Below are 21689 nucleotides of genomic sequence, written 5' to 3' on the forward strand. Positions count from 1 at the left end.
TGTGTGTGTGTGTGTGTGTGTGTGTGTGTGTGTGTGTGCGTGTGTTGTGTGTGTGTGTGTGTGTGTGAGTGTGTATGTGTGCGCAGAGAGAGAAGAAGAAATGATACAGATGATGGATAATACACAGGTGAGGAAGAGAGAGCAGCATTTCTTGATAAGGAGTCAAGATCATCCCAAGCCCATTGGGTGGCCCGACAGCCACTGGACGGGTCACTGCTCATTCAGGGAGGAAGCGAGTCCAGGGCCAGGGAGCGGAGAGTCCCACTGGCCTCCATACATTCTGAGTATGGTCCCCACTGCCAGATGCCACATTGTTATGAAGAAATTGAATCATCCAGAAGGCAAACAGAATGGCAAAAAGCCTCAAGACGGAGCCTCCAGAGCAGCCGAAGGAGCTGGGGGCGTTTGGCCAGCATGGCCGATGTCTTCAAGTTGGGAAAGGCCGTGAGGCAAGGATGGATTTCACTGTTGAATGGAAATCCTCCTGACCCCAGAGGCCAGAACTAGAAACAATAGGGAGATGTGGCAAAGAGACAAATTTAGGTTTGAGGTCAGAAAAAAATTCTGAAAAATTACTGCCATTCCTACGTGGAATGGGCTATCTTGGGAGGTAGTGAGCTCCCTGTGACTTAAGCTCTTCGAGCACATCCGGGATGAACACTGTCAGAGATACTGAGATCACTCTTGCAGGGGCTCTAGGCCACATGGCAGCTAAGATTCCTTCCTGTCACAGAATTCCAGACCAGCCCCTCCTCCAGCCACAACAGAAGCAGGACAGTCCCAGCTGCCACATAGCACAGAGGATACAAAACTGAACCTGAACTCGAATTCAGCCTCAGACACATACTAGCTGTGTGATGTTAGACAAATCACTTAACCTCTGTTTGCCTCAGCTTTCTCATCTGTAAAATGGGAATAATAATATAACAGCACCCACCTCCTGGGGTTGTTGTGAGGATTACATGAGATAATATTGGTGAAGTGTTTTGTTGCTACTATTGTCCCCACCATCACTTAAACCAAGATGACTGCCCACCAAGCCCCAGACCTACGGAGGGGAAAGCCAAGACTGTGCTTCCAGGAGAACCTAGCCAGGAATGAGGAGATCCAGGGCAGGAGCAGCCCAGGCAGCTGTGCCCACACACAGTCAATCACTTAGAAGGTTGTTTCCAGGTTGGCCACCTCCCTCCCACCCGACCCCCCCGGTGTGTAGACCATGGAAGAAGGCTTGTTTGGGGTTAGATTACATTAGGCAGCCTCCGGGGCCCTTTACAGCCCAGAATTCTGTGATCTTGAGAAACACACGAACCAATTTAAAAGATAGCAAGGGCATTTTATCACTGTTTAAGTTCTCATAAAATCAATAGCACATTATTATTTTCTTTTTAAGCAAAATGTATACACCATAACTTCTGAGATGTCAGCTGAAGATTTCACCCATACGTGGCTGGATTATTTATCAGAGATTTTTTTGAATGTTACATTTATAATAGATTTAAAATTTGATGGTAAAAGACATGAATAACATCATTTTATCCTTCACAAAGGTATGACTACAAATGTTTACTGGACATACAGGCAGTAAAATGGAATCATCTAGGTGTTTTAGAAAAAAAGCAGAAAGACTTATATTCTCCTAATGGCCCAAGCATGCAACGTCAGATTTCAGTTACTTATTTCAATTAATATTGCATGCAACGTATTGAGCAGGGAGGAGGGAAATAAGACAAGTATGGAAAGAAAGCTTTCACTAAGCTGCCCTAGAAGAGACAACCCTGCAGAAAGTACCTTACTCTAACCTGGAGGCTGCTGTGAGACGGAATTGAGAGCTACTTCCATCAAAACAAGGCTAAGGCTGGAGGAGTCAGAGCCTCAAGACAATTCAGAAACTTACAATGGAAAGAAGGCAGCAGAGCGGGGGGCGGGCGGGGGGGGGAGAAGGAAGAACGTGGCCTTCCTCCTTGGAAGCAACGCAAAATTCTCTAAGGAATCTTTCCAGCCTCAACTGTCCTAAGGGCTCTCCCAAGGCTGTTTCTGCATCACTTCTACCACCCCCAGGAAAAACACAGAAGAATGAAATGTAGCACTACTCACAATCCTGGGAAGATCGGTGACGGAACGTGAACCGTAAGTGGCTGCGGTTGACATCCTCAATGGGAATTGCAACCTATAGCAATGAGAAAAAAAAATCCAGGCATTCATTACAACTTCATATGGCATCTCATTTTAAAAAGGAGAGTTTAAACCTCTTTGGGGTCACAGCCCCCTCACTAGCCATGGGAAAAATACCAGAGGATCAAGTCCAGGGGGTCAAGGGAGGCCTTCTCAGAATCATGTTTTGTTTTCTTTTGTTTTTCAAATACCCAAAATTCATATGTGATTATGAAGAAAATCAATTATGTTTAAATAGTTATCAAAATATTTTCTTCATTCATAGACCCCAGGTTAAGAACTCCTGGTTTTAAAATTCTTAAGCATATCTTTAAATTCAGTTCTGGTGATAATACATAATTACAAAAACACTTCCTTCACCACCAAGAAATCAGGTTTAACCCCCTGCTTCCAATTTCTCATGGCAGCAGTTGTAATAAAAGCTTAAATAATGCCTAGGAAGCAAAGGCCAAGCCAGCCTGGCAGGCCAGATGGGAAAGGCATCTAATTTCCCTGAGAAACCATGACTCATTTGGAATGTCATTTTAAATCCCAATTCCTATTTTACGACACTGTTTCTCATTCTAACGCTCAGTGTCTGTGTCCCAGAAAGCCGGCCCTGGCCTTGTTTTTATATCTTCAAACCTTTACACACCTAGGCTCAGACCTGGCTAGCATCAGTCTAATTGGCTTACATCAATAGATGGTTTTCTTAAGAAATCTTGGATCTATGTGTGCCAGGGAGCTCGGTTTGGACATCTCAGGGCAGCTACTCACTTCACTTGGAGTCACTAACACACCCGAGTGCGTGTACACACACACACACCCCCACCATCACCACTACCTCACAGAGAGGAAGACAAAGTGCTCTCTTTAGAAAGACTCTGGTCATTTTTCTCCATGGAAGTCTTGTGTTTATGTCCCAAAGGACAAGAGCCTACCATATTCCAAGAAAAGCCAGTGTTGTTCCTTAGCAACCTTGGATGACTCTGTCGGCTCAGCCATCCTGCTTCCTTTCAGGGCCAGTCAGCAAACATTATTACTGGGGGTGGGGAGTGGGGGGAGTGGGAGGGGGAAAGGGAGGGGTGGGGGATGGGAAAGAGAAGCAGAAACCCAGAGAAGAATAGCAGAATGTTAGAGAGAACGGGAAGGGAGAAGAAGAAATACAGGGATACAGGGGAAAGAGAAGGGAGGAGGGAGAAAGAAATGGAGGGAGAGTGGAAAGAGAGGGAGAGTAGGAAGAAGAGAGGAAGGGAAGGAAGAAAGCAGAGAGGGAGGAAGAAAAGAAAGGAGGGACAAATGGGGAGACCATCCCGGCCCCGGATACCTTGACAGTTTCGAACCATCGAGGTTGCTTCACTTGGTAGTAAATCACAGACTTGTACTCAGAGAGGGCATCGTCGCCAGCCCCAGGGAAGATGACATTCTGCAAAGAAGTATCCAAAAGGTGAGCCACACCCCTGCCAGCCCAGCCTGACCCAGAACACAGCCCTCCTCTCCCTCTCCACACACACACACACACACACACACACACACACACACACACACACACACACACACACACACACACACAATCATGAACCTTTTCCCTACAGCACCGGCCAGAAGGAGGAGTGAAGCTCTTTAGGGATGTCGTCAGAAAGTCACATCCAAACTAAATCTCTCCCCAACATTCAAGGAAAAGGAGAGAAGGGGGAGCAGGAAAGAAGTCGACAGAGACACAGAGATGGAGATGGAGACAAAGAGGGACACAGGGATAAAGAGACAGAGATGGACTTAGAGCAAAGGCCATAACTAAAGTCTTCCCTCCGGGTGTTAGTGATCTCTGGGTTTATGAGTCATGCTATGGACAGTGAGACCAGAGTCACCAATGCCCCCCATGCCAGAGCTTCCCATGAGTTCAAGGCTCGGTAAGGGGGAGCTCTTAGCTGAAGAGGTCCTCCATTTAAGCTGAAACAGGAAAACACAAAGCAGACTAAAAACAGATGTTCCAATATGTTTTCTCCTAGAGAGTGAATGTCCAACAAGCAATATGAAAAGAACCCTTGCTGATCCCCAGAGAACTTGGGATGGAAAGAGCCTGCAAGGGACATCATGAAACAGCGTGCAGGGCGGGAGTCGGCCTGTGACACACAGCCCTGGGCAGGGCCGTTAGATTTTAGGGGCTTCCATCCCCTAGACACTTAGAGCAAGCACCTCCCTGACAGGGCTGCCAAAACGATCACATGAAAGAACGCAGGTCAAGTGTTTATAAGCCTTCAATCAACAGGAAAAAAGGCAGGCACCATCAGCAGAACGTTAAACTCCGTGAGGGCAGCGAACAGTTTTGATTTTAACCCCCATCAAGGGGCCAAGCAGAATCTTGTGTGTAACAGGCACTTGATAAATGCTTATTAAACCTGAGCAAACTAGGGGACAGAAGTGAAACTGGGGGGAAGTGAAGATGAGTAAATAACAAAAGTTTTGAACAAAATTTAAATGGCCAAATTGAATTGGATCCATTAAAAAAGAGACCGAAACCCAAAGCCAGCCGTGCAGCCCCAGAACCCAAAGTGCCTGCCTCTTTGAAGTGCAGATAGGGCGCAGGGCATGAAGTTAAGATCTGGGTCCACCTCCCGCCTCAGACACTTACTTCCCGTATGACCTTAGGCAAGTAGACTTATGTCTTTGCTTCATCATCCTTATCCGTAAAAGGAGGAGGTCAGAACAGATGGGCTCTAAGGTCCACTGAGCTCCAGGCTGGGATCGAGGGGCCTGTGCTCCTCCACTGGGTGTCTTCCCTGCTCTGCCCTAGATGGGCCCAAGAAATGGTTCAGTCCCGTTCAAGGGGTGGGTCTGGGAAGTCAGACAAGGCAGTCCTGGGGCCATTCTAAAGGCTCCCAGAACCTTCCAAGCAGCCTAGCACAGCGCCAGGAGCTGGCCAGAGTGCCCAGACCCAACTGGGTCCTACGATGGATTACTGAGAAACCTGAAGGAAGAGATAAGCATCATCTCGACCTCAGAATAGCCAAGTCAGTAAAGAAAAGGGGAATTCTGGAGGATGACTCAACTTTCACAGGGAAGTAGGCCCACAGTCTCCAAAGTAAATTCAAACTGGTTTCCAAGGAACACGTATTTCACACTCCAGATTAGAAGTCCCTGAACAAGAAAGGTCATAACAAGGCTGGGCATTTCCATAGTTCCTTTTAAATTTAAATGCATTATCTCATCTGAGAACAAATAAAGACTATAGACAGAAGCAAAGATCTCCAGGAGAGAAAGGAGCTACGGATGTGCTCACTCAGATGTGGCTGAATTCTCTCAGAGCAAGGGCTGGGCCGGGAACAACTGGCCGTGTGGAAAAGTGCCTCCCCCAAGCCCCAGAACAGGTACCTCCAAGCGCTTCCCATCTTCATCGTAGACGGACACCGTGACCTCGACGTTCTTAGCCGTTGTCTTACTGCCTTTATCAAAATCTCCTTGAACGAAAGTTACATAAATATCATTCCGAACATCACCTGAGGGGAGAGATGACACCTGTGAAATCAATCCATAATGCATGGCATGACAGTGAATTATGCAAAATTTGCCCAACTGCCGTCCACCCTATCAGAATATTATAAATACTATATTAGGTGATTATTAAGCGTTTTCCCAAATGATGATGCTTTTAAAAGACAGGCTAATGGTCATCTTTATTCACCAAATGCTTCATTTTCACCTTGCCTTGTCAAAGATAAAGATAAAGCCTGGTGAAATCCTAATTATCTCTTCTGTCCTCTGTGTAAGACCCTGACACAATCAACCCACCATCAGAGACGCCCAGGTTCAAAACTGGAAGGAATACTAGAGACTTCTAGCTCAACAGTGTCACTTTACAGATGAGGAAACTGAGGCACAGAAAATGGAAGTGATTACTGCCCAAGTTTGCATAGGCAGGGAGCAGGGTGAGAGCTAAGATGGGGACAGAGCTCTGTGACTCCAAACCCCGGGCTGCTACCCCACTGTTCCATCCACCAAAAAAGCATCAGTTTTCCCTTATTTCCCACTCGTTGGTCATCGAATATTTGTTCATTTCTTCACTCGACAAACAGTCCAGTGATGAGACAATTGCACTAACCTATCCACTCATGCTTGGATGTCAATCAACAAGCAATGATTATGTACCTGCTATGTGCCTGTTTCTGTGCTCAATGTGAGAAACAGAAAACAAAATCCCTAGTTCCCTTCCCCTGCCCTGATTGTGACCATCGGTGGATCTAAGAGGGATATATGGCTATGAGAGTCAGTGGGCCGTGGCGGATGGGGCGCTGGGAAGACCCGGCTCGAACCTCGGGCACTTAGATATGGGACCTTAGCAGGTCCCTTAACCTCTCGCCTCAGTTCCCTCAGTGGCAAAATGAAGGTTTTGGAATTGACTGCTACGCACCCTTCGAGGCTGACACACCATCCTGTGGTCCTCTCTCCGTTTCTCCTCCAGGCTGAATGTCTCCAGTTTCACTGGTTTCTTCATGGTTGTCTCCCATTGGCCTGTTTGTGCATTTGCCACGCCATCATAGGGCCCAAGACAGCTCCTGTTTTAAAAGTCTACACATCCCTGTCCTCTCTTCTGCTCCTGCTGACTCTCCTGGTGCTAGGTTCCAGGCTGAACGCCGAGCATCAGAGGCAGAAGAAAAGAGGATTTTCCTTCTTCTCCTCCCTTCCTGCCCCGCCATCCCAGGAGTCGGCTCTAGCTCAGTCCACTTGGCATCCTCTCGCTCCCCCGGTCTCTGGGCCCTGCCTTTGCTGAGGTCTTCATGCAGTTGAGGTTCATTGGACGGGCTCAGTCCCTGCGTGGGCCGGGAGCTCACCAGCTCCTCCCGCGTGTGCTCCTCCTTCCAAACCCACCAGCTCTGCCAGTGGTTCCACCAGTGGCACCACCATCCACCCCATCATCCACGTGTGACTCTGAGTATTTGACTCTGCGCCATCTCCCACCTTTTAGAACCAATAAGCTGCCACGTCTCACGATTCTCTCCTCACCAGCTCCTCACCCCCTGCCTTCCACATTCTAGCAGCCATTCCCTGTTCTATTTCTCCCATCTCTGCACCCCCTCCAATCTGTCCCTCCTGACTCAGAAGAATCATTCTTAAGCATCACAGCATCACAACTAGAAGCTGGGAGGCTGACTTCATCTTTACCCTTTATTCTACAGAAGGAAAAATCCAGTCTGAAAAAGACGAAACGCCTTGCCCAAGATGGCCCAGTTCACTAGAGGCGGAGCCAGGCTCAAATCCAGGTCCTAATCGCAAAGACTTTCCTAGGCCCCACGCGGCCTACTCAAGACCTTCCTCTTGTTAAAACCTGCAATGACAACCTATTGTTGACCAAGGAAAGTTGAAATGCCTTCATCTGGCATTCAAGGCTTTCAACAAACAGATGCTAGCCAAACTTTCCATCCTTCTCCCTTAAAGGCCCTCCAGCCAACTGCCCTTCTTCATTTGCCTTCGGCACCCCATGCTTTTCCTACTTCCTGCCTTCAATCTCTCTACTTCCCGTGTCCCATCCCCGTCTTTCAATGTCCAACTCAACAGCTCTCTCCTTCAGAGATACTCTGCGGTGGATCATAGCTACGCCCCTCACCCTCTGCTTGTGCCTCGCCTCTACGCTCCGATGCTGTTTTCTAGTAGGGGTATTATCTTATCTGTGATGCCCTATTAGACCATAAACTTCAAGAGGGCAGGCACTGAGTCTCAACTTCATTTTGTATCATCACTTGTATCTGACATAGCTCCCAGAACATAGAAGACGCTGAACAAATATTGGTTCAAACAAACTGAACAAACGTTTTAAATCTACAACCAGGAAAACACAGCGAGGGAGCAAAGTGATTTCTAGAGGAGCGCAAGATGGCAAACAGACACTGGGCCTCCCAAGCTGGTCGCCGATGACCTCGGCCCCAGCTGTCTTTCATCTTCAGATCGAGGCATAATCCACCTGGGTTTGGCAATACTTCCTTCAGGGAGAGAGGGGTGAGGCCATAGTAAGATCACATCTCAGGACCAGTTTTTATATTTTGATTCTTAACGATTCTCCTTTGGCTTGTGGGGTCTTGTCTTCTGCCGCTCAAAACGAGTGCCCGAACGGAAGAAAGGATGGAATTTGGATGTTGGGGGAGCAGAGAAGGGTACCATATTCACGGATATGGAGAAGACTTTTGGGAATCCCTTCCACAGCAAGGATCAAATCAGTCAATACTCAAATATACTGATTCAGACTACTCACTGGAAGGACAAATACGGAAGCTGAAGCTTAAGTACTTTGGCCACTGGAAAAGACCCTGATGTTGGGAAAGACTGAAAGGCAAAGGAGATGGCAGAGGATGACATGGAGAGATAGGGCCATGGAAGCAACAAACATGAGCTTGGACAGACTTGGAGAGATGGTGGAGGACACAAGGGCCCGGAGTGCTTTGGTCCAAGGGGTCATGGAGAGTCAACCATGACTGAAAGACTGAATTGCCATACAGATAAGCAAACACCAGATCAAACACAGCAGCTGAAGCGGATTGAACAAAGCCAGCTCAGAGCCGACGGTGAAGAGGGAAGAACCCGAGGGAGGGGGCCGTGGGTACCAGATCCCTAACTGCCCACCACGGGACACCAGCCAGGCTTTACTGCGTGAGCACCTCCTCAGGACTCTGCACCACAGCAATCACAGAGAGCACCTTCCTGTCCAGCCTCGGGCCTGCATTCCGACAATTCGCCAGCCCTCTCGACCTCCTTCACACTTACCGGGCATAATGATCTCAGGAAAGCCCATCTTCCGAGCAACCGCAGTGGTTCTGTCCACTAAGTGGGGAAATTCTTTGCGAATCTGGCGAATATCTCCTGGGAGAAGCTTCAACGTTACCCACAATCCTAAGGCAAAAAAATCAGGGTTTTAGCAAAATAGACACTGACAGATTTGTTTTGGATTTTTTGTGTGTTTGTTTGTCAAGTCAGAATTTGAACTCAGGTTTTCTGCATCCAGAATCAGTGCTTCTATAAGTGTCCTGCCAGCACTATCCAAGCCAAAGTCCCTGGTGGTGGGGTGGAGGTGGGGGGGGGGGGAGCGCCACCACAGCATTTGGGACAAATGGTTCTGAAGCACGTGGCAGGGCTGCTCAGGGAGTGGGCTGCAAGGCCTGGCATTCGCATCTCAGCCAAGAAGGAGGAGTGCAGGGGAGGATCTCGAATCCAAGCCTGACATTTTGACAAAGAGCCATGAAAGGCCTGAAGAGGGGGGCGTGTCAGGAGTCCGACCAACCCAGGGGACAAATTCTGCTTTCACAAAACCCTGCTTTCAAAAGAGTCGACAACAATGTCTTGTGTGTGTCGTGGGCACGGACAACGGCACTCAGTGCTGACCGAGGGACAAAGCTTAGCCAAGGCACCTCCCCTGACCGCATGGTGCTCACAGCCTCCTCGGGTACACAGCCCTGGGAGAACAGAGAAGCAAGGCCTGCTTCATCGCAAGACAGTCGTCATCATCATCATCATCATCATCATAACAACTAACATTTACAGAGCACATTAAAGTTTGCAAGGGACTTTACCAATATCATCTCATTTCAGCCTTACAACAAACCCAGAAGGTAGGTGCTATTATTATCCCCATTTTACAGATGAGGAAACTGAGGCAAACAGCAGTGAAGTGACTTGCTCAGAGTCACACGGCTGGTAAGTGTCCGAGGCCGACTCCACACCCAGAGCTCTACTCAACTTAGCGCTGCCTGGCAGCACTAAGAACTGGAAGGACCTCATTTTACAAACAAGGAAACCGAGGCCCCCATGACTCGCTTGAGGTCACCCACACCCGGAAGAGGCTCCAACTGTAAAACCCAGGTCTCCGTCCCGAGCACCATTTATAAGGAGTCTGCAGAGGAAAGTGCGTCTCCCTCCCGTGTTCAAACCAACACCCGCCCCTACCTAGCTGACTTCCCGCGTTCCTCCTCAGCGAAAAGAAAGACTAGCTTCCCAAGCACACCAAGACGTCTCGGTGTATTGAGGCTGGGGTCCTTCGTGCTCTCCCCAGGGAAGATTTTAAAATGTTATGTCTCAGTGGAGTCTGTGGCCCCCAGAGAGGATCCCGAATAACCCAGGGAGCTCAGTCTTCAGGGGTCGGAACACCGTCCGTAGATATGGAAGAGAGGCCAAAGAGCCTGGTCAGAGCGCCTCCTCTTGTAGACAATGGCAAGTTGACCAAGCCAACCCCAGAGCTCCACTGGAAGAAGAACGAGGTAGGAGACAACGGCAAAGAGGCAGAAAGAAAGATGCTTTCACTCGTTGGTGAAGGCACCTTGCAAGAAACACCATCCATGGAACTGAGCAAAGCACGCTGGATGGAAGGTGAACACACTCCTGTCTCCTCATTCTTCTTCCTATTGTCACTACTGCTACTACTGCTACTACTACTACTACTGCTGCTGCTACTATTATTACTACTACTACTACTACTACTACTACTACTACTACTATTACTACTACTACTACTACTACTACTACCACTACTACTATTACTACTACTACTACTACTACTACTACTACCACTACTACTATTACTACTATTACTACTACTACTACTACTGCTACTACTACTACTACTACTACTACTACCACTACTACCACTACTACTATTACTACTACTACTACTACTACTACTACTACTACTACTACTACTACTACTACTACTACTACTATTAGTACTATTACTATTACTACTACTGCTGCTGCTGCTGCTGCTGCTCCTGCTGCCACTCCTAACTCTAATGATGATGGTGATGACATTTAAGTGACACTTTAAAACTTTGCAAAGAGCATTACTCCACATCCAGGAAGAGGAAAACAAAGAGCTAAACTGATTTTCCCGTTTGCCACAGAAGTGACATAGGGCTCTGTGACCTGGGAGGCCATCTCACCAATTTCATCATTTCATAGACCAGGGCACCGACCAAGACTGTCTGAGGCGAGATGATTTGGTCAAAACCATTCAGCTGGTAGGTGCCCAAGTCAGGTTTTGAACCCAGATCATCCTATCTCCAGGCCCAGAATTTTATTTTATAAGCAAAGCCTCTAAACTAAGTAATCAACTTCATGGGAGAAGAAGGATCAAACTGCTCGCTCATCGTTTTGAACAAACAGAGCAGAAGAAGGTGGTTTCTTGGCGTTCTGACACCAATGGTCAGCTTCCCTTGTTATTGTGAAGGTTCACTCTTTTCGGGGGGGGGGGCAGGTGTAAAGACAGAATTGGCAGGGGCTGCTGTTGCTGGTTTCTGGGGGACGAGGATGACAGACAGGATGCTGTCTCCTCTCCCATATGTCAAAAAGATGTGTTTCTTTAAGGAAAACAGGGGGAAACAGCATAAGGAAATACAGCATCTTAATTTGAAATTGAACATCTGGGAGATTCAGTCCCCTTTGACTGGAATAGTGAAGGCCTGGGGAGACTTTCTGTTTGCTGCTCAATTAGACTTCATTTAAAAGGAATGCCTGAAAGGAGACAGAGATGAATACTTTCCACCATGTGGTTTTGGGGGGCTTATTTTTAATCTTCCATCACAGGAGGCAGCAATGGGCCAAGGCTGTCTGCTGAAGGCTGCCCTTGGAAAGACCCATACTCAAGAGCCAACTCAGACGTACACTGGCTGGGTGACCCCAGCAGAGCCAGAGAATAGGAGTGAGGGGGCAGGAATGTGGGGGACATTTAATCCCTCTGCATCTCGAGGATTATAAGTCATGAGGTACCCATCTACATACAGCAGCAGAGGCCACTTCCACACCAAGAGTGCTCCAAAAAAATCTATGAAGTTACAAATCCAGACCAATTTTTTTAAAATCCACAACTAAAAAAGTATCGATAAATCTTTTAGCAAATGCTATGGATAGATTCTTGGGGGGCATTTGTAGGCCCACCATCCATAGACATTATAGGTTCCAGAATAATTTAGAATAGAAATAAGAGTTGTGAGGTTGTGGACCAACTTAAAATATTTTGAAAAATGAAAAATACAAGCTCTAGAATAATGTATATCACTAGAAAAAAGTGAGATAGCAGCACTTGTGCATTGGGCCAAGGCCAATTTAGGCAATAATGTTCTTTCAAAACCTTCTTCCAACACTAATAATGGCCACACATACATGTGTCTGTGTACCTGCATGGACACATGTGTGCACACACTGCGAACTGTACCTACATACGGGATGATGGAGCTGGCCTATCACTGGGTGAAGGGTGAATTGCTAACAGAAGCCAGTATCCCTCTCATCCCCTCGGCCAGAATCTGTGCACCTCCTTCTGGGATGTGACAGCACATCCCATTCCCTACTGCATAAACTTGCTCCCAAGGACAGCCCTCACCCTGCTTCCATTTCCACTTCAAGATCAGCATAACAAGCCACTATGGCGCCCAGTGGATTTCAGCTAGTGGTGCCCCAAGCACTTCCAAAGAGAGCCACTTAAAATGACCTGCCAATCAGCCTCACTGTGAAGTACACCTGGAAGTGTAAGGAATCTGGCACTTAATTACCCATCCTCCTACTGATTAACAAGTTACACGACAGCAGGCTGACAGCAGACCATTTGGGCCTTCCTTAGGAGTTAATTTCTGGCAGCCAGCAGGCCCACCATTTCCTGGGTGGTTCTCAGTCCAGTCCCTTAGATCCCAGACCCATGATCGGTGATCCCCAACACAGATGGCCCCAGACCTCAGCAGGTGGCTTCGAAGGTCAGCTGTAACTTAAACACCATCTCTGCTGGCCCACCATGTAGCAAGAAGGATCTCCCAACTGTGCCAGGCTCATCCTGCCAGTCCATTAAGGAGGGCTTATCTGATCAGGCTCCTACCACCCCACAAGGCACCAGAGATGGCCTTTGGTGGGAGCTTCTCCCTGAGAGAAGATCGGCCCCTCGGTTCCCATAAATCACAACAACCAAGTTTGAATGCTGATGCTATTGTATGACTTTGGACAAGTCAAGTCACCTCTAAGAACCTCAATTTCTTTTTGCACAAAACAGAAATACTCATCAGAACGTGGGCACTTTTTATATCGCTGGGCACATCATCATTATCCATATGAAATGAAGCTTGGATATCGGGTAATTCATTCCAATACCAGGGGGACCAGCCTCAGCCCCCCTGCTTCAAGCACACCATAGACTCAGTCTAAATCCTGAAGGTGACTCTTGCTAGGGGGAAGGTTGTGGAGAGGGGCGGCACTAGTAAATAGCCACATTCTGGCATCCCTGCTCATCAACGCACAGTGGCTACTGTCATCCACTCAGAGGTGATGGATTCATTACCTCTCTTAGCAGAAGGTCAGTGGCTGGGAAACTTGTCACAGGAGGATTAAAAATGATGATAGCACAGGGAAGGAGGTGGAAACAGCAACATGGCTCCAGTGACATAAGTCAAATGAACAATGGTCTGAATGACAGGAGCCACCTTCTGAGGGGGATGGAAAAGAAGCGGGTCATAATAAACCAGAGAGATCCCCACAAGAACACACGTGTACACATCCCTGGTCAGTGGGGGATGAGGACCGTCAAGAAGAATAGGGCCTCTTGAGCACGATGCCCAACTGCCCAGATTGTCTGGGGTTCTCCTCCCAGTGGCTGGGTTGGTATTGTTTGATAACTGGGAGTCAGAGCCCTATAGTCACATCTGAAATCATTCTGGGGATCCTGAAAATACAAGACTTAGAGAGAAAGCGATAGCCAGGCAGAGTCAGCACGTGTCGTAGAAGGCCGGCAGGACTTGGGGTTCAGATGCAGGCTCCCCTTTTTACTAGCTGGGTTACCTTGGGTAAGTCCATTAGCATCTGCTGCCTCAGTTTTCTTCAAAATGAGAATAAGTGCACCTCCTTCACAGGGCTATGAGGGTCAAATGAGATGATAAAGGCAAATCTCAAAGCCACATGTATGTTAGCTGCCACCAAAGGCTGCTTCCCTCCTCGGGACCCAGTCTACACTTGTCTATAATCAGGTCGTATGCAGCTCTAAATCCTGTAGACTTAACAAGACAAACCCAAGGTCTAGCTTCTGTCCATCCACCATTCCACACAGTCCCATCTAGTTTTCCCAAACCCTCAGAATCTTAGGCTTACACGGTCATCGCCAACATGGAATTCTGAATCCTTCTGGGCACCCGCGAGGCGGAGCATGAACATGGACAAGAAAAGCCAACTTTTGGGGCAGCTGGGTGGCGCAATGGATAGAGCTCTGGCCTTGGAGTCAGGAGGACCTGAGTTCAAATCCAGCCTCAGACATATAACACTTAGTAGCTGTGTGACCCTGGGCAAGTCACTTAACCCCACTGCCTCATCAAAAAAAGCAAAAAAGAAAAAAAAAGCCAACTTTTAACAAAAGTTTTTCATTAAATTTCTTAATACGTCTGCTCATTTTTAATGGACACGCCGCCATTCACCCACCTTGTCCCTTGTGGTTAACTTCTTTTGCTGCGATCACTTTGTTTATAACAGTCTGCAGGAAATCATTCTCCCCCGCCACCCTGGGTGAAAAACGGGATGATAGGTTCAGCGGCTTGTGTCGAATGACGTCGTCCAAAGCTAGCCTGGAGCGTGCGCGGGACGACCAAGGGCACGGGAGACAAAGGGGCACAGAGAGTCACGAGTCCCCGTGACCAGGGGACACGAGAGAGCGTCATCATCGAGGGGTGACAGAGGGCCGGTTATTAGTCAACACAGGACAAAGGGGCGGGCAGAGAAGCGACAAGAAAGACACAGGAAGATCATGATCAGGACTGTCCTGCACCGCCGAGAGGGGCAAAGCCACCCTAGGAAGCACTCGACCCCTAGCACACACTCATGCATGAACGTACACACATACATGCACGAGCATATGCACAAACACATGCATGCACACACACACACACACACACACACACACACACACACACACACACATGCACCCACACTCACACTGCACACACACTATGACAGACCACAGCCACCAGCAGAGGACAGCAGCGGCCCACAAGCGCGCTGTGTTATCACCCACAAGCGGCCTGGCAGGACAGAACGTGATTTCACAGAAACTCAAGGTGACTTTTGCAACTTGAATCATGTCTAGACACACTTTAAGTAGCAGAGAACACATGGTTTGAAGAAAAGAACACACTGGACACAAAAAGAAACCTTCAACATAGAAATGCTTCTTCTCCATCGTATCTACAAGAATCTGACCCTATGTGTAGGCAAAGATAACCACATATAAGGCATTAGGCTAACCTAAGAGACGTGCTTGCTCTGTGTGAAAAACAGGGAAGTGGGCCCATTTATAAACAGTAAGAAAGTTTACAAATGTCACTGAAGTCTCCCGTGTCAACCCTGCCAAGAGCAGTTAACTGGACAGATGTTGGGAGCCGGTGAATGAAGGCAAAGAGGGAGAAAATCTGCCACATGTGACGAAGAGAATGACTGTGACCCCCATTGCGGAGGGGAGAAGGTGGGGCTATGCTGCTTGAGCCACCACTATCACCTACGTGAAGAATGCTTCAATTTACTATAAGCAAAGAGAAAGAAATACATGGTGCATCCTTCCTGAAATCTCTTCCATGGGGCAATAAATCAGTTTTAATGGATTAAAAAATGGTTTCATTAGCATGGTATCTAAGCCTTCCACAAAGACCTGGTTGTAGAACTTGTTTTACTATTAAAATCATGTTAAGCTTTTATTCACAGCGTTGTATTATTTACCAGGCACTGGGGGAAGGGGTCACAAATTACACTAAAGATTTAACATCCAACGTTGTAAAAATGGGACACTTTGCTAAAGAGACTGTGGTAAACTGGGCCATTAGGTAGGTGCTTAATAGAGTCTATCATCTTCCTTGAAACTGAGTTATTCTGAAATTAATCACTAGCCTCCAACAATATCACTTCCCTTTCTTAGCCTGAGTTTCTCCAACTGATTTTACTGATAAATTATTTCAGTTTAATATTATATTAAGTCACTGTCAAGTCATCAAGGGACTCAGTAGAATACTGTAACAAATAACATTAAAGAAAATGAAAATATTTGCATGTTTTAATTTTAGAAAAACATTATTTCTCATCCCGTTGCCTGCTCATTGTATGGGAAAATCCCCTCCCATATACAAGAAATCCCAAAGTGCCTTCTCAATTGTGTTCCCCCTCATCACTTTTCACTAGGTGCTGCTCCTTAAAACACATACCTGTGACACACGTCCAACCAAGTGGCTTTCTTCCCTAAACAGGTGGACTAATGATGAAGGTGAGTTATGAATTCTATAACAAATGGATTTTTTTCCCCTTGATTCTTGATTCCAAACATAAGCCTCTCCTTTCTAAAAGCAGAGAATCACAGATCCTACAGAGTCTGAAGGTGGCCCTAACCAAACATCATTTGGTCCTACCTTCCTACTTGCCAAACAGCCATGGTATTCATGTGCCTATTTTACAGATGAAATAAATGAGGCCAAGAGAGAATCAATAATTTGCCCAAGGACTCCCAGCTCTTTAAGCATTGGAACGGACTCCAGGCATGCCTCCCACTGGAATGTTTTTTCCATTGGTCCATTTAAGTTCCCAGGAGATAAAATTACCAGAAGGAACAAGACTTAAATTACTCAAGTCTTTGCCTTGTAGAACTTATAAAGTCCAGGGTCAGTAGTCAGGGACAGATGTTTTCGACAAATCCTGGCCCAATGAGTCCTGACCTTCACGAGAAGAGGCCGAGTTCCAGGGCACAATCAGTCAACATGTCTTGCTAAGCCAACAGCTGCCATCTTCATTTTTCTCTTCCTGTCCTCGGTGGAATACAAGGTGTGCCAAGCGCTAACCTCTGAATGCTCCCAGCAAAAGCCACTGCTGGGGTACCCTTCCATTCCAATTCTCCAAGGAAATAGGCCCAATTCTTCTTTTTAATTCTTCCCTCAGAATTTATTAACAAATCATTCTTTAGCTCCCATCACTATTGACACAAAGCTTTCTAAGGATTCCACGCTGCTCCTTGTTTCCCCCAAGGGGGTTTCTGGCCACAGCTAGGTCCCAAGAGAACAGCATAAATGCAGGGAAAGATCACCTTCAGAAATTACAGAAGGGAGCACTGAGGGGGCATTTACACACCCCCCAGAAGGCTTTGCCACTAAACAAAATAATGTGCCACAGAGCGGTTAGTGGATTATTTTATAAAAAGGGAACTAAACTCCCATGGTATATTTTAAGTTAAAGAATTACATTTACACAACATTTTTTGAAAACATCAGTCATATACATTGAGATACAACTCTGTATCTAGGATGAAAAGAACCATCACTCAAGTCTTCCCATATCACCTAGCTGACATTGTCTCCACCCAATTAGAGAAAGAGCACAGATATGAGGGGACAACTCTCTGCAGCACCTACAAATGAATGAATGAATGAATGAATGAATGCATGAAAAAGCATTTGTTAAGCATGTACTCTGAACCAAGCCCTGAGCTAAGCCCTGCAGATAAAAAAGCTCTGCTATTTATATCCTCTATATAAAAGTAAATTTTTGGTGGAAAAACACATGTGGCATGCACATAAGAATAAAATGGCCTTTTTCACAATTAGATAACTGGCTTTGTAAGACCAGTTCCTGGAGCTAACTTGAAGGTGGACATAAACAAAGAGGCCTCGCCCTCCCCCTCCCCCAAGTCATGCTGCTAGGCACTACTCTAGGGCCATACTTACGGCTGAAATGGAATGAAATGCTGCTTATCTTCATCATCTACTTTCCCATTGATTATATCAGTGACATCCATCACTACAACAAAAAAAGAGGAAAAGCCACTTAAATAGTTATTTATCTATGATTCTGAGTCACCCACATACCCTTCACCAGATCAAAGAGAAACTTCATGGCTGACTTACCACACTCGAGGTCAGACGTGTTCCATGCCAAGCTAAGATAGTTTAAAGATGCTGCCAACATTACTATAGTATATATAGAGGTTTGCCAAGGAGTAGGCCTCCTGGGGGTGTTCTAAAAGTCTTAGTGAAGTTGTCAGCTTTAAGAGGCACACTTCAAACTTTTAGCTCTAAATTGTTAAAATGCCACTGAGTCATTTGGGAACCTTGTGCACTCTCATAGGATCTTCACAAAAAAACTGTGAGATAGCTAAAAATGGCTTCTGAAGGTTTCTGAAAGTAATACACCCAGCAATCTGTAAAAGGACCTTGCTGGGCAGGCCAAAGCTACACCCAATACAGGAAGTCACTTAATCAGCTGGGCAATTACTCCCAGACTCTACATAGCTCTCTGCTCCCCAAGAATGGTAGTGCCTGTCCCCACAGTCCATCCCTTTGGCACAGCTGACCCCTGCTAAGACCTAGCACAAGACCCGCTCATGCTCACATCTATGCACCTCATACCAGTATCTCTCATCAGGGCATCATGTAAAGCTAACCCCCTCACTGCACCACCCAGGCCAATGCCCGATTCAAGGTCAACTGAAGGTCATTCTCTGGTCCTTACGTAGAACATCTCTCTTTATTCTTGCCCTTCCCAGAAGCCCTGAACTGAAATTTGGTCAGCAACCAAACCCTGAGATAAATCTAAAACAGATAAGCAGAAATGGGGTTATTTACATAATCTGTCATTTAGGAACATTTTTTCTCTCCAAAGCTTTTTAACCCAAAATCTTGCTCCAAACTTGATTTTTTCTCCAATGGCCATACCTCAAATGTTGATACAACAAAATACTCAACTGCTGTTTCCATTGGGGATTTCCCAAAGAGATTTTACTCCCTTCAGGTGTGGGCACATACATACTTGGAAGACCTGTTCATCCTGCCACATAGAAAACTAGGCGGCCCTCCCACAGTCCAAAGTCATCCAACAAGATACTGGTACGCATATCACCAGATTCAAAATCTTTTCAAATGCATTTACGCAATCACCCTCAAAGTACCTGGCAGAGCAGGAGCGAAGGGAGTTCTAATCATGTACACTTCAAGGAGCTGTGCTAACTCAACCATAGCACCCCAAAGGTTGCTTTCAAGCTGGAAAATTTAATTATTAGAATAACGGCTGACCTTTATACAGATGTACACATAAATGTCTATCTACATACAGACATAGATACCTATATATTTATATAGATATGTGGGTATCTATTGTCAAACACCTTTATCTCAAAAATATCAAAAATACACATATAGTATACATACATAAGCATACATATACATATACAAACACACACATATGTACATACACAAGGGGAGGGTGACGCATACTTGTAATATCATCAGTATAAAGGAGATGAGGCGCTTCTTATACTGATGCTGAACCTTGATGCCTTCCACCAAAGTGCTACTCAGTACCTTGAGTAGTTAATCATTTCACTGTCTCTTCCTCCAGTACCTCCTAATTCTAGCATCTTCCCTCTGTTAATTATTTCTCTTTATTTTGTGCTCGTGTATATGTTTGTTTGCACGTTGCCTCCCTCGTTTGACTGTAAGGTCCGTGAGGGCAGGGACTATCCTTTGCCTTTTTTGTATCCCCAATGCTTACCACAGTGCCTCGGCACACAGTAAGCACTTAATAAATGTTAATGAACCGATTCCTGATCGAGTTGATTTTCACAACTATCCTGTGTGGGGGGTGTTTTAACATTCCCATCTCATACATGAGAAAATTGAGGCTCAGAGACATCGACTGACATTACTCAAAAAAAGGGCACATTATCAGCTCCTAAAGGTCTAAGAAGAAAATGTGAAAAGACAAGCAGGCTGCAGAGGAGAGGTCCTGTGCCCATCAAAGACACGTCTCTAACACATGACAATAACCAGCTATCTTGCACCAGGGAGCTCAGATGGTTGTGTTGAAAGACAGAAAGATGCTGATTCTGGAGATTGTGAGGATTCTTAGACCCAGCCCACGGGCCCAAAGCTTCCCAGTAAATAAGAGCTCCAAAAGGCCATCCACAGAACTCATCTCAGGCAGACGGAAGGGAGGCAGGCGAGGCCATTCCGAGGGGTGCATCCACCTGTGCCATCCCCCAAAGGTTTTGGGTGCCTCCATACTCCCAGATCTCAGAACAAAAAGAGGATGCGGCTCTGGCTGGGAGGCAGAATAACGGGATCTTACTGCTGGCTGGGCTCTAAAACAAAGAGATGTTTCTGTTCTCAACATTCCCCACGGACAAGCCAAGGGCTCCCCTTATCCTCACCATCCTCCAGAACCGGTACTACCTTCTTGCCTTTCTAACCAAACTCCCTTCCTGGAGAATCTGTTCACCTCACAGGGATCTAAATTTATCAAAATGGACATTTGGGGTAGGATGCAGTAGAAAAGGTTTAGAGTCAGAGGACCTGGGTGCAAATCCACCTTCTGAATCTGCCACCCTGTGACACCTTGGTCAAGTCACTCTATGTTTGGAGACCTCAGTTTCCTTCTCTGTAAAATGGAGGGGGAGGGGCTAGATTAAAAGGCCTCCAAGTCCCCATCATGCCATGATGCGAAATGCAGCAGCTGTGAAGGAGGAGTGGAGTGGTGGGAGGAGAGTGGAGATGGGAAAACCAAGTAGGAGACAACGGCATGAAAGGTGATAAGGACCTGAAGGGGGGTAACTGGGGGGTGAGTAGAGAGAAGGGGGCAGAGAAGAGAGATGCTCAGAAGGCAGAACCTACAAGATTTGGCAACTGATGAGTTATTGGAAGTGAGGGAGAGAAAGGAATTGTGAATAAGGCCATGACTGCAAACCTGGGTGACCAGAAGGATGGTCTATCACCAGACACCAGAAAGTCTAGAGGAGGGGCAGGTTTGGAGAGAAAGATAAGAAGTTTGCTTGGGGCCATATTGAGGTTGAGATGTTTACCGGACATCCAAGTAAACAAATCTAACAGCTGGAACTCCGGAGAGAGAGCAGGGATCTATATACATGGATCAGGGCAGTCACCAGGGTAGAGACGCCAATTAAACTCTTTGGAGTGGATGAGATCACCAAGAAAGAGAAGAAGACCCAGTAAGAGCCCTGGGGAATCGCCACAGTGAAAAAGTCTGATGTAAATGATGACCCAGCCAAGAAAACTTGGAAGAAGCAGTCAGACAGGCAGGAAGAGAAACACTATGGAAACTCAGAGAGGACAGCAGTATCCCGGGAGAGGTTAATCACTGGGGTCCAACACCAGAGAGAAGAGAAGAAGGAAGAAAAATGAGTAACGGCCATTGATTTGGCAGTAAACTTAGAATACTAGCCCATTAGGCATCGTCCAAGGCGCAGGTTCATTAAGTGACTTGCTCAGGGTCACATAGCTGGTCTATGTCACAGACAGGATGCAAACCCAGGTTCCTGCCTCTAAGACAAACACTCTATTCACTGAACCACACTGCCTCTCGGTGTTTCTAAAAATGGGCCATAGGAAGATCAACCCTTCTGTACCAAGGAATTATTTAGTCCCAAGTACCAACAGTGTTGCCTGCAGGGACTTCTCTGCCCTGGGTGCTTTCCAATCTATGGTGAAAATTCTGCTAACTAGACCATCACTGGATATCATCATGTCAGCAAACAACAAACACACATATGTACA

At 46.6% G+C, this 21689-nt stretch overlaps 1 protein-coding gene across 3 annotated transcripts in view; it reads right to left on the reverse strand.

Annotated features, from left to right (window-relative positions):
- DOCK1 (dedicator of cytokinesis 1) overlaps positions 1–21689 on the reverse strand; it is a 577278-nt gene that overhangs the window by 476422 nt on the left and 79167 nt on the right. For 2 of the 3 annotated variants that reach the window (XM_020973592.2, XM_020973594.2), the window contains exons 11-16: positions 17850–17922; positions 14578–14720; positions 8905–9030; positions 5524–5648; positions 3479–3577; positions 2095–2167 (exon numbers count right to left, since the gene is read on the reverse strand). In XM_020973592.2, coding sequence (XP_020829251.1) covers positions 2095–2167; positions 3479–3577; positions 5524–5648; positions 8905–9030; positions 14578–14720; positions 17850–17922 — 639 coding nt within the window. The remainder of the gene's footprint in view (positions 1–2094; positions 2168–3478; positions 3578–5523; positions 5649–8904; positions 9031–14577; positions 14721–17849; positions 17923–21689) is intronic. The other variant, XM_020973593.2, reaches the window with a different exon arrangement.

The sequence above is a fragment of the Phascolarctos cinereus genome, unplaced genomic scaffold (assembly GCF_003287225.1).
Source record: "Phascolarctos cinereus isolate Bilbo 61053 unplaced genomic scaffold, phaCin_HiC Scaffold_3;HRSCAF=262, whole genome shotgun sequence".
In the NCBI taxonomy this organism is placed as follows: domain Eukaryota; kingdom Metazoa; phylum Chordata; class Mammalia; order Diprotodontia; family Phascolarctidae; genus Phascolarctos; species Phascolarctos cinereus.